Source organism: Setaria italica, chromosome IX, assembly GCF_000263155.2.
Source record: "Setaria italica strain Yugu1 chromosome IX, Setaria_italica_v2.0, whole genome shotgun sequence".
NCBI lineage: Eukaryota > Viridiplantae > Streptophyta > Magnoliopsida > Poales > Poaceae > Setaria > Setaria italica.
The window spans coordinates 7217982-7229800 of record NC_028458.1 but is presented as its reverse complement, the minus strand read 5'-3'; the positions used below and the strand labels follow the sequence as shown (position 1 = coordinate 7229800).

The 11819-nt window shown below is 46.4% G+C and overlaps 3 protein-coding genes across 4 annotated transcripts in view; 2 read left to right on the top strand and 1 right to left on the bottom strand.

The window, feature by feature from the left end:
- The first annotated feature begins 40 nt into the window (after positions 1 to 40).
- LOC101783748 (protein POLLEN DEFECTIVE IN GUIDANCE 1) lies at positions 41 to 6254 on the top strand. The gene is made up of 11 exons (XM_004981923.4): positions 41 to 661; positions 1112 to 1263; positions 2217 to 2320; positions 3268 to 3356; positions 3448 to 3521; positions 3596 to 3746; positions 3986 to 4153; positions 4593 to 4690; positions 4788 to 4910; positions 5497 to 5565; positions 5654 to 6254. Exons 1-11 carry the CDS (start codon positions 82 to 84, stop codon positions 5852 to 5854), a joined length of 1809 nt encoding a protein of 602 aa, XP_004981980.1. The 5' UTR covers positions 41 to 81; the 3' UTR covers positions 5855 to 6254.
- A 2008-nt stretch (positions 6255 to 8262) lies between these two features.
- Positions 8263 to 9821, top strand: LOC101771363. The gene has a single exon (XM_004986220.2). It carries the CDS (start codon positions 8294 to 8296, stop codon positions 9581 to 9583), a length of 1290 nt encoding a protein of 429 aa, XP_004986277.1. The 5' UTR covers positions 8263 to 8293; the 3' UTR covers positions 9584 to 9821.
- A 44-nt stretch (positions 9822 to 9865) lies between these two features.
- The window catches only part of LOC101783093 (vam6/Vps39-like protein), an 11569-nt gene continuing 9615 nt past the window's right edge, over positions 9866 to 11819 (bottom strand). Inside the window, exons 12-13 of one of the 2 annotated variants that reach the window (XM_004981921.3) lie at positions 11050 to 11266; positions 9866 to 10446 (exon numbers count right to left, since the gene is read on the bottom strand). In XM_004981921.3, coding sequence (XP_004981978.1) covers positions 11066 to 11266 — 201 coding nt within the window. In that variant the 3' untranslated portion in view covers positions 9866 to 10446; positions 11050 to 11065. Of the gene's footprint in view, positions 10447 to 11049; positions 11267 to 11819 lie in introns of those variants that run through there. The other variant, XR_002675779.1, reaches the window with a different exon arrangement.

Sequence of the window (11819 nt, the reverse complement as noted above, 5' to 3'; positions counted from 1 at the left end):
TTACGAGCCTGGCCAGGAGGGCGGCTATTCGTAGCTCGTCGTGCGCGGCCCACGCCACCGCCGCCGCCGCGGCAGCTTCCCATGTCGGTCCGATCCGGCGGCCGCCAGCTCTCCTTCGAGCTCCTCGCGGGCGACCTCACCGCCGACGATGCGGACGACACCTCCCCGCGCTCCCTGCCCGACACCACGTCCGACGGCCAGCGCCGCCGCAGGCGGCGGTCCAAGCGCAAGCGCGGGTTCCGGAGCCCCCCGATCGAGGAGGCGGCCTCGGAGGGGGAGGAGCCGCGAGGGGAGGGCGTCGGCGACGCGGTCGCGGCGTTCAGGGTCACGGATCTGAGATCGACGGCGGAGACTGTGTGCGAGAGCTCGGAGCCCGAGAGGTCCGCGGCGAGCTGTGTGACGTATGTCGGGGTGGAGCTGAGGCAGAGGAGCGTCTCCGGGGCCGGGAGGGTGTTGTCCGCGTCCGCGGAGGATGGGGCCAGCAGCTGCGGCAGCAGCACGCGGGAGAGCACTTCGGCTGCTGCGGCGGTGGCGGATGTGGCGGCCGCGGCGGCCGCGGCGTGGCGACCTGAGGCAAATGGGGGCGTGAAGAAGAAGCTGGAGAAGGAGGAGTCGCTGGATTGGGAGAAGTACATGAAGGAGAATGGCAACATTCTCGGAGGTACAGATCTTGCTGCTCACTTACGCAAAACCGCTTGCTTTTTATTGTGATAATGCTAAGTCCTTTCACCAGTCCTGATTTTATAGAACACATTGCATGGAAATTCTTGAGATGATTTTTCTCCATTTTCTGTCATATGAACAAAGTAGAATGCACTGTTTATGAATTTTATTGCGTTGTAGAGTTGGAGCATTGGGCTGTAAAGCTAGCACAGGCTGGAATACCAATTCTTTTGTTTTGCTTTGCTCGGGGTCATTCTTGATGTGTTTTGTATATCCGGCTAAATTTGGATGATCTGACCATAAAACAGAGTAATGAATTTAGTCGAACAATTTTCATTGCAGCAGTAGATTCTATTCTACATTTAGTTAGAGTGGGCTATTTCGTGTTGAATTAACAAGCCCTAGATGTGCATAATCTCACCTCCTTTTAACCATTCTGCTATTGCAGAAGTCGAGCACCTTGATAATTCACCATTCAGATATTTCCTTGGCGAACTATATGGTGGCAATGCACTTAGAAGCACAATTGCAGTGGGTAATGAGAAAAAACGACAGCGGGTGTACAACACTATGTTTCATGTACCATGGAGATGCGAGCGGGTATGCATCTGCACTTCTAATGGTGATATTTGAATTTTGGATTATTTATGCTGTTCTAGTTGATTTATTTGCTTTGCTACTCATTGCTGGAAAATGATTCGATATGCAAGAGTTATTGGCAATTTGGCATATTTCTGAAACCAACAACTCACCACATATTTTTGTCTTAATGATTATGAATGAATTCCTGTGCTGGTTAGGGTATTGATAGGAAAAGGCGGATATTGATTCTGGGTAGTAGTTGAATGAACCAACAATGAAACGGTTTGATTGAATTTAGCTATTAATTTTATAATGTGCCACACATGGACAAATGGTAATTACATGTGATCAATCGAGCGCAAGATGTTCTCAAGGATAATTAGATTTGAAACGATTATGCAACATTTAGTTCTCAAGGAAGTTCGGTATGTATTATTGCAAACATATAGTTAGTGTCAAGCTGCCAAAGTTAACAAAGGTACATATTAACTAATGAATTTTGATAATCAGGTATTGAGTAATCTCATGGCATAGACAGAAGTACAAGATTTTGGGTAATAAATAAATACTATACTCTTTACTATGGGATGTTATATTCCTGCGAATCATGATGTTGAATGATAATTTAAGTCAGTAACCAGGTTATTTAATTCTACACGTAAATATATATTTGACTAAAGATGCACAAAAACTAGCTGGCATCAAATCTAGATATCCATGCCCCCCCCCCCCCCCCCAACTTATGTAAAGATTACACTTACCAGAATTGTCATGTATCCTCACATATTCAGTTGTTGGGTAGACAGAGCTATATCATCTATGTCTAGATGGATGGCTAGGTCATATGTACGCATGATGTCTCTGCTGCTATGAACATCATATTTGGTTGGGTGCACTTCACATGTTTCAGGAATTATTACGCATTTGTTTGTGTGATCAGAGAGATGTTTGATTATGATAAAATGCTGCAGCTAATTGTCGCAGGATTCTTCGTCTGCTTGGATTCATTTTTGTCATTGCTCACAATTATGCCTGCACGAATTGTGGTTACTATCTGGCGGCTGCTGAAGACCAGGTGGGTTTGCAGTTCTACTGTAAACTAGATGAAATACATTCTAGTATTCTGATTGTTTATTGCCTGAAACATATTTGTACTAAACCAATGTTAGCAAGATATTGACATCAGGATAACATTCTGTGATGTTAAATGATTGTAGATGCTGAACCGATTATGCTTGATGTCGTCTTATACAATTTTCACATAAAATTACTATTAAGAATTTTAGCTAAAATTTTTGTTGTAAATAATTGCACCTAAACATTACTTGTTGAACTGATCTTAGGGTATCAATTCTGGGTCTGGTTGGGACGTTTCTGCGCTAGCTATCAAAAGTTTAAACCCACAACCTCACCCATAGTTTTTTTGAGAAACTAGTTTCTATTAGATGTTTAACTCAACACAAAGGGAGCCTTACTATATTTTCGATCTACAAGAATGATTTATTTTCTAGTATATTAATTTTTTTAGAGAAGTTACATGTATTTTCCTGTTGACATAATCTCAGTTTGAAATGCAGCAGTCTCTATCTGAAAGAAATTGAGAGCCTTGTAAAGGGCATGATTTAATTCGAGAGGGATATGCATGCTGTAATTACATAAACTATGACCTGTTTCAAAGAAATACTTTGGCAGGACAAGTGAAAATATATTTATTTTCCTATTTTCCAGTCAAGTGGCTAGTTTGTGCTTGGTATCATCTATTGCCAATGCTAGCTTACTGGGTGGATTGCCGTAGATACGGATTTCTGAGCATTTATTATAGCCAACTTCACCAGTCGATAAACCACTCAAATTATTTACTACTTTTCTTCATTTCCTGTTCTGATGCTCTACGCATTTGTAGCCCAAAGTGTCGTTTACCAGTTTTTCTTTAAGACTTTTATACAAGCCACTCTTTCCTGTTTACTCTCTTTGGTCGGCATATTGGATCATGTAATTATTTATCCAGTGTATTTGTGACAGGAAGTTTCTGCAACCAAATGCTGCTGATTTATCAGATTATGGGTGTTTTGTGGTTCTAGCCCTAGGAGTTGCTTCTTTGCAAATGATAGGTTGGTTTCTTTTTCGTTTTTTTTGCTTGAACAAATGGATAGTCTACGAATATTTGATAATCCACCCACAATTGATTCTTGTTTGTGTCAGATATTAGCTTAATTTACCATGTCATTCGTGGTCAGGGCACGATCAAGCTTTATGTGGTATACAACGTACTAGAGGTGAGTGAACTTTTATTCTGAAATATACATGTGTCATTAATAGTTTGTGTAGTTGACCTGTGTTTTTGTTTTAGATCTTTGACAAACTCTGTCAATCATTCGGTGAGGATGTATTGCAAGTTCTTTTCAACTCAGCTGAGGGGTTATCAGCTTGCTCGACAGATAATGTGACATTTGAATTGCTGCGGTTCCTTTTGGATGAGGCAATAGCCGTTGTTGCATTTGATATCCTTCTCTGCAAATTGCATCAGTTAATTTTCTTGATACTAACCATAGGTTAAGTTTGTTGAATTCTAATTTGTCAGTATCTAATCTCCCTTTACTTTCAGTTGAATAATTACATTTATATGAGTTTACTTGATATAAATCTGCTATAGTGACATTGTAGATTTACTTCTATTATCGCTACTACTGCAATTTGATGTTATGGAACATCTCATTTTGAATTCCTTAATAAGTTATACTTGTCCATTCATTTGTCCTGTTAGCTCAGGCGATCACCCTGTCAACATGTATTATTGCCCACAACAATGCATTATTGGCTCTTCTGGTATCAAACAATTTTGCTGAGATCAAAAGCAATGTATTTAAGCGTGTTAGCAAAGAGAACCTTCATAATTTGGTATACTATGGTGAGTGTGCTTATGATTCTATCTGCTCTATTATTCCAAACAATGTCCTTTTGACTTTTATACTGGTTAGGCTTCAGTTCTTTGACTACACACTTAGATGTCAAACAATGCTGAATTGGACTTCTAAATAAGTTTCTACATAGGCTTCACATAACTGAACCATCTACAAACAACTTACATCTACCAACGCAAAGTTCAAAACAACTTATGCTAGAAAGAATATAAGACTTAGCGTCTTCTTCTTTTTTCTTGACAAGGACTTAGCTTCAATCAGTAGTTTGATAACAATAATTAAAATATTTTCTCTACACTCAGTTATTATGCTGCTCTAAATTTAGAAAACTTCATTTTCATCTTTTCCAATCTTTAATGATTTTATTCTTGATAATAAATTCACACGAAGATGCTGCTTATTTTCTTGTAACATTGTAAATTGCAGACATCATCGAAAGATTTCACATCACAGCCTTTCTGCTATTCGTACTTGCTCAAAATATCTTGGAAGCAGAGGGTCCATGGTTTGACAGTTTTCTTATTGTACGTTCATTATTCTTCCACCATTGTCACCTCTAATCCTAGTTTTTTTTTTCAAAAGCGAACATTCTTTCAAGCATTTTATTTATTGTCACTGCAGAATGCGTCTTTGGTATTTTTATGTGAAGTGCTTATCGATGCTATCAAGCATTCTTTCCTTGCAAAATTTAATGAGATAAAGCCAGTTGCTTATTCGGAGTTTTTGGAAGATCTTTGCAAGCAGGTGAGGTGCTGATGCTAGTATTTAACTTCATGTTGTATGCTATCTCGACTCTATCTTGTATTTCAGGCTTAAGGGTTTGTGCCATTTGATACTTAAAATAGATGCTAAGCAACAATTAGGTATTCGATCATCTAACAGAACTAGGTGTTTTAATTATTAAGAAGTTAAAAAAACATATATACGCACACAATTACAAAATATTCAAGTTTATTTGGTGACTTTATTACTGCTGTACTGTTGCGGCATTGCCTCCTGGATTTTTTGTAATTCTTTGTCAGTGATTCTCTTATGATACTCCGCGTTATTGCAATCTCCTAACAGCAGTGTTTGCAAAACGTTATATATATTAAGGTGCATTTACTTAAAAAGTCCACTTGCCATTTGGACTGATGATTGGCATGCATTGAACATTAGTTTTCAGAATGTTCCAGTTCCTTCTGTCTTTTGGTTCTCCCCAGGTCCTGGGCACAGTTGAGCATACCAAACATTTGTGGCATTGAACTTCAGTTGCCTAGAATTTCAACACATTTGGTTATTAGTCACTAGACCACTATTAATGTCGTTGTGCTGAAAATTTTCACTATAGATTTTGAATGACAAACCTGATGACCGTCAGAAGGACTTAACATTCATTCCCCTTGCCCCAGCTTGTGTGGTAAGTGCTTACCCAAATATCCATGCTCTTGTAGTGCCATGTTACATTTTACAGACTACTTACACAAAAAAATGTATTGTTTCTTTAGGTAATCCGTGTATTGACTCCAGTATATGCTACCCTCCTTCCCGCTGGCCCGTTTATCTGGAGAGTATTCTGGATTTTACTTTGGTCAGTTCTGACCTATTTTATGCTCGCGATATTCAAGATACTCGTGGGGTTGATACTGCGCTGCCTTGCAAATTGGTATGTAAATCTACGGCTCAAAAGAAAGCAACATGTGGACTGAAAAAATGGCACCACAATTCTGGTGCTACGGTTATAGCTCTGAGAAGATCATTTCCTGTGGTGCGTGAAGTATAGCAAGCACTCCAGCTGCTGTGAGTTATATGACAGAAAGTCTTGATAGTATAGTACAGCACAGATGAATATCACAGTACCATCTTCCAACAGATTTGTCTATTCAAGGAACTACTTGTAGTCCAATTTTGCGGTGTTTACATTTTCTCTCTAACCTCTGTTTGTGCATAGCCTAGTTTCATCCTAAATTATTTGCTGTCACTTAGCAAAGATGTCCTGATCTTGTCATGTAAGATGTTTGTACATTTCCTTTTGGGAAAAAGAAACAGACAGTACTATTGCTCAACAACAGCTCGATGAGATTAACACAGCGCGTCTGTTTCTGCGCTGGTGCGTGTGTTTGTGATTCTTTTCTCAATGAGAGCCGAATCTTGACGCTTTCATATATCAGAGTTTCTCACCCCCTAAAATCATCCTGTTGGCTGCGAGCATTATGGGAGGAAGACTTCCTCGACGCGGCCAACGCCTCGTGCCCAGGACGCCTCTACTTCTCGCATTCGAACGAGATGAACGGAAAGGGAGGGGACGACCAGTCGTTCCGACTTCCGATCCCCAGCTGCCGGCGCCTTCGTCGCCGTACTCCGGCAAAGCCTATGGCCCCGCAATCATCCACCGCCGCCCCCGCGGGGCTTGCCGCTCCGGCTCCGGCAAATGACAGGAACATTTTTTGTGCTTGAATGAAGCAGCTACAGAAAGATTAACAACAGCCGGCGGCCTGGTGATGACGATGCCGGACGGTGCGGCGAGTGTCCAGCAGACCAGCGACTCCAGGCCCTCGCTCACTTCTGCGACAGATGGAGCACCATTGCATTGCAGCAACGAGAAATGCTCGCAGGAGATCCGTCCAGACTCCGGACATTTGCAGCAGCTTCGTGGACGGCGTTGGATGGCGGCTGGCGTGGAGACTGGCGCTGCGAGGACGAGGATGTTGGCTGGGCTTGGCAGTGGCGGAGGAGCGGACCGAGGAGAAACGGACGCGGCAGGGGGAGCCTGCAGGCGAGGAGGGGACAAGCGGAGATACAGAGGAGGAGCGTAAGCTCGTTGCTGATGACCAGACGAGGCTGCCGGAGCCGGAGCCTGCCGGGAAAGGGGGGTTTATATAAATAGTTGGATCGCGATCAATAGTCGCGATCCAATTTAGGGGGGTTTATGGAAAATATTACATCGCCATCCCCGTCGCCATGGCCCGGCTCCGAGCTCCCCGAACCCGCCGCGTTGCTTGGGCTGCCTCTACTTGTCGCGGCGCCGGCAGGAGCATCGTTTCTCCGTGCGCAAAATCCTCGCCCGCGCCGCACTCGAACGAGGAGAAGGGAGGAGTCAAAAGCCTAGAAGAGAGAGATGAAGGCCGGCGGCTGCCGCCGTGGATTTCCACCATCTTCGTTTATACGTACCCCGGGAAAGCCCCTGGCCTCGCAATCCTCCGCCGCCGCGGCGAAGGCGCCGTGAGCCGTGCGGCGAGGGCGATGGAGACGCCTGCGCCTCGATCGCCATGTGGGTGGAGGGGAGGGAGGAGATGTGGAGGGAGTTGGGAGTGGCGTTTCTTTCTCCAGGCCCCCTTCGCTTTGGCAAATCAATGGAGTAGAGTAGGTTGCTAGTGCCTTCGATGGCGGCTTGGATTGGAAGACGATGACCGTGTAGCGTGCAGTGTCCGCTGCGTGCTTTGATTCTCTGAACCTGTAGAGCAACTGGCAACTGCAAATCTTATTGCTGTATTTCACACGATTTCTGCAGAAATTCTACTGTTTTATGCATGGCTGAGAATGAGGCCAAATTCTAGGCAACTACTACCTTGTTCTACGTTGTTTTGACCTCGAAATCAGGTACAGCCTACTATAATAGAATTGTGTGAGATGTGCATACCATTAGCGTGTGAACGTATATACGTGTACTTTGAGCGATTGACCGAGCCAGCTAGACCTCTACTGCTACAGTTCTACTACGTTGCCACACGCCACAAGTGAGGCAAGCTCGCCTTCAATCCCTGTCGTCTCACCATGCACCGTTGCACTGATCAGTCTCGTCTCTCGTGTGATCACCCGCCACGGAATGGGCTACGCTACACCTATACTTAAACACCGTGAGTCCGTGACCGCCTCGGGAGAAACGGCGATCCTCGGCGTAACCCGCCGCAAACCGGGGCCGCCACGCGACACGAGGTCGTCGCCGACGCGGCCCACCCCTCCTCCCGGCTCCCGTTGCTTCGCTCTCCAGCAAACCGAGCGCGGATCGCGAGCAAAACAGAGGAGAATCCGGGAGATCGCGTCGAAAACACACCGTCCTACTCGTCACCCGCTCCTTCCACCGGTTCGGGTCGGCATTCGCGCGGTATCCGATCCTTTTGCTCCTCCGGCTCCGACCAAGCGCGCTCATGGAGAACACGCACGCTCGATCGGCTTCCATGTCCGTCTCCGTCACAAGGATGGCCGCGTACGCGGACCCCGCCCCGGGCGTCCCTCTCCGCCGCGCGCTCCTCTACGCCGTCCTCCTCCTCGGCTCCAACCTGGCCACGTTTCTCTTCGCCTCCTCTTCCTGCGCGCCGCCTCCGTCGCCCGTCACCGCCGCGCCGGCGACGGGTCCAAGGACCGTCCCTATACCGGAGCATGTGGAGCTCCCTCCGGAGTTCCACGCGTTCGCGGGGCCGCACGCGCTGCCGTACGGGCGCAACCCCAACTGGGGCACAGCCGAGCTGCGGCCGCCGGCGGGCCACCCGTGCCTGGCCTTCCCGGACCTGCTGGCGGCCTTCATGTCGTATCGAGTCAATGGCTCCTGCCCCGACGACGAGCTCCCGGCGCAGCGGCTCCTCCTCCGCGGCTGCGAGCCCCTGCCGCGCCGGCGCTGCCGCCCCGCCGCGCCGCCCGACCCGGCGCCACCGCTGCCGTACCCCGACGCGCTCTGGTCCACCCCGCCCGACCGCTCCGTCCACTGGTCCGCCTACAAGTGCAAGTCCTTCCGCTGCCTTATCGACCGCGCGCGCTCCCCGCACTTCGACGACTGCAAGGACTGCTTCGACCTCGCCGGCCGGGAGCACCACCGCTGGCTCAACGCCACCACCGGCGGCGACGGCAAGAAGAAGAAGAGTATCCCGCTCGAGTTCTCCATCGACGAGGTGCTCGCGTCGGCGTCCCCGCCGGGGTCCGTCCGGATCGGGCTCGACATCGGCGGCGGGTCCGGCACCTTCGCGGTGCGCATGCGGGAGCGCGGCGTCACCGTGGTGGCCACCACCGTCAACCTCAACGGGCCCTTCAGCGCCGTCGCGGCGGCGCGCGGGGTCGTGCCGCTCTACGTGAGCGTCGCGGCGCGGCTGCCCTTCTTCGACAACACGCTGGACGTGGTGCACTCCATGCACGTGCTCAGCGGCTGGATGCCGCCCGCCGCGCTGCAGTTCGCGCTCTTCGACGTGTACCGGGTGCTCCGGCCCGGCGGGCTCTTCTGGCTCGACCACTTCTTCTGCGGGGAGGCGGAGATGGCGGCGTACGTGGAGGTGGTGGAGAGCGTCGGGTTCGGCAAGCTGAGGTGGGTGACGAGAAGGAAGCTCGATAGGGGGGCGGAGAGGAAGGAGATGTACCTCTCGGCGTTGCTGGAGAAGCCGCTCAAGAACTCGTGGCGACATCCATCTGAAGAGGAAGTGACTCTTGACCAGGAGGATGGGGAAGGATGATAACGCCACTGTGAAAGTGTGAATCTGTGCTATGAGCTAAGGCGGCTTTGCTTGTTTTGGTTTGTTCGTCCAAGTGCCTTAGGTTAACTTTTTTAAGGTCAGTTTATCGTTGTCCAAGTGTTCTAATTATGACTTTTGATGTCATCTAGGAAAAATCTTGGAGCAAGCTCATGTGAAAATGCAGGAATTAATCAGCAACAGTGTACACCAATTATATACATTGACAACTCATTAGTTTCTTTTGCGAATGTGGAATGTTCTATAGCACACATATTGCAAGCATTGAAAAAAGAAAGTATACCCTTCAAAAAAAGAGAGTGAGTGTACAAACAAAAAGATAAGATGCCGGACTCTATTTACATAACATTCGAACACACGTTGAAACACTCTATAATCCCGGCCATCTGCTGACTGAAACTTTACAGTATCATGTACTCATGTACATTACACAAATAGAAACCAAAAAGAAAAGCTCTCTCAGCTGAAAACATAGGAGAGCGAGCGGGCACACGCACGATACATACACTCAGGCAGTCAGGCTCTGAAGAGAGTGAAGAGCACTCCAGTAAAAACTTCTGAAGCGGTCCACTAAAATCCAGCGGAGAACAACAAAGGGCATTGGGAATTAGGAATTCCCTAAGGGGGAATCAACGAAATCTGATTTGGCAGAGAGGACAGCAGATTTGACCAAAGGCATCATGTTATGTTATCACTGTATCTTAAGCAAAGCATATTGGCATAGCTGGAGAGTAGGCAGCCACATTCAGAACAGCTTTCTCCAAGCATAATCAAATTCTGCAAAGCTTGTTAGGTTGCTCTTGCCCAGGTGCGTAACATGAATTCCTGATGATTGACGCTCTGACCTGTATCGATTTAGTGTGAATATTTGAACTGTAAAGGTTTGCAATAGATAGACAAAACGTTATGAATGGATGGATTGCAATTATCCTAGCTAGTTTAGGAATAATTGTTACAGGAGAAACTTAATGCTGCATTACAATTCGCGCAAAGAAAATGAACCATTTGTATATATCGCCAAACCAGTGAAGCTCATTTGTGTCAGATTGCAGTGTTAAACTGCAGAAATTAATAACAACGATAGCATTGTCAACTGGAAAGCTCACAGCACGAGATTATAGACAAGGCCTTAGTGCAACCAACCCAGAATAGGATTATGGATGTAACTTTACCATTCTCAGTGATAAGATAGTGAATAGTCAGGCAATGAGATAATACCATATTCAAACCCATCACAGTGACAAAACTTTCATGGCAATACAACAGGATGCTGGTTGGTATACGAGGAAACTTATGATGATCCAGACCTTACAACCGTAAGGGCAAACAGCTATTGTGTTCAACTCATGGCAAAATAATCAGCGAGTCAGGTGGTTAGCCATCCATCAATCCATCATACTAGTACACAATTAAGTAGTGATATGTCAATGAGCAGTTCAATTGTATACCTGCATCATGGCCATATTAGCGACGTTTCACTGAGTTTGCTCCTCTAACAGCCTTAATTTGCTGTGATTCTCTAAAGCAGACAAAATGCACCAATGTCTGTCCATTTGGATAAATTGCAAAAGCACTATTTGCAATGCGCTTATGGCAAAGAGAACACATGCTATTTCCATCAATCTTGACAACAGCTTGACGCCGTTTGTACAGATCCTCCTTTACCTGACACATCAGGAATATAATGAGAAAAGAAGATTAATTGTGCCACACAACAAATCTAATTGATAAATGATAACAGTTACTAAAGAACTGTTGTCATAAATAAGCATGTAGATGTAATACTCTGCTATGGTATATATGATGAGACAGATGGTATACATGATGAGATAGATAGAACACATGATGGGTACATGTAAATTAGCATTTTCTGTTTACATGTGCACAAAATGACTAATGTTATCATTATGTTACTAAATTCTGGAAGGCTCAGGCCAGCCGATCCAGCAGCAGCAGCAGGGCACACCTGGGCCACGGCTGCCCTGGCCGCACCGACCAAACAGGGGTGTGCACCCTAGAGGTGGCTGCACCCCTTCCTTTCATCATCCACGCCCTGGCCCAGCGGCGTAGCATCTTAGGAATCATCGTTTAGGAATATTTGGAGTTCGGTTTGGTATAGGAAAAGTTAAGATAGAATTAGAGATTGAGTTGTAAGATGGATCCAATCTATAAGGATTCCATCCTTAGTCATGTTAGGGGTCAAATCAAGTTGGTATAA

Bases quoted from the DNA above. Each gene is read 5' to 3' on its own strand.
- LOC101783748 (XM_004981923.4), top strand. From the start codon at position 82: ATGTCGGTCCGATCCGGCGGCCGCCAGCTCTCCTTCGAGCTCCTCGCG. The intron at 662-1,111 runs GTACAGATCTTG...CTGCTATTGCAG, and splicing joins GAATGGCAACATTCTCGGAG to AAGTCGAGCACCTTGATAAT. The intron at 5,566-5,653 runs GTAAGTGCTTAC...TTGTTTCTTTAG, and splicing joins CCCTTGCCCCAGCTTGTGTG to GTAATCCGTGTATTGACTCC.
- LOC101771363 (XM_004986220.2), top strand. From the start codon at position 8,294: ATGGAGAACACGCACGCTCGATCGGCTTCCATGTCCGTCTCCGTCACA.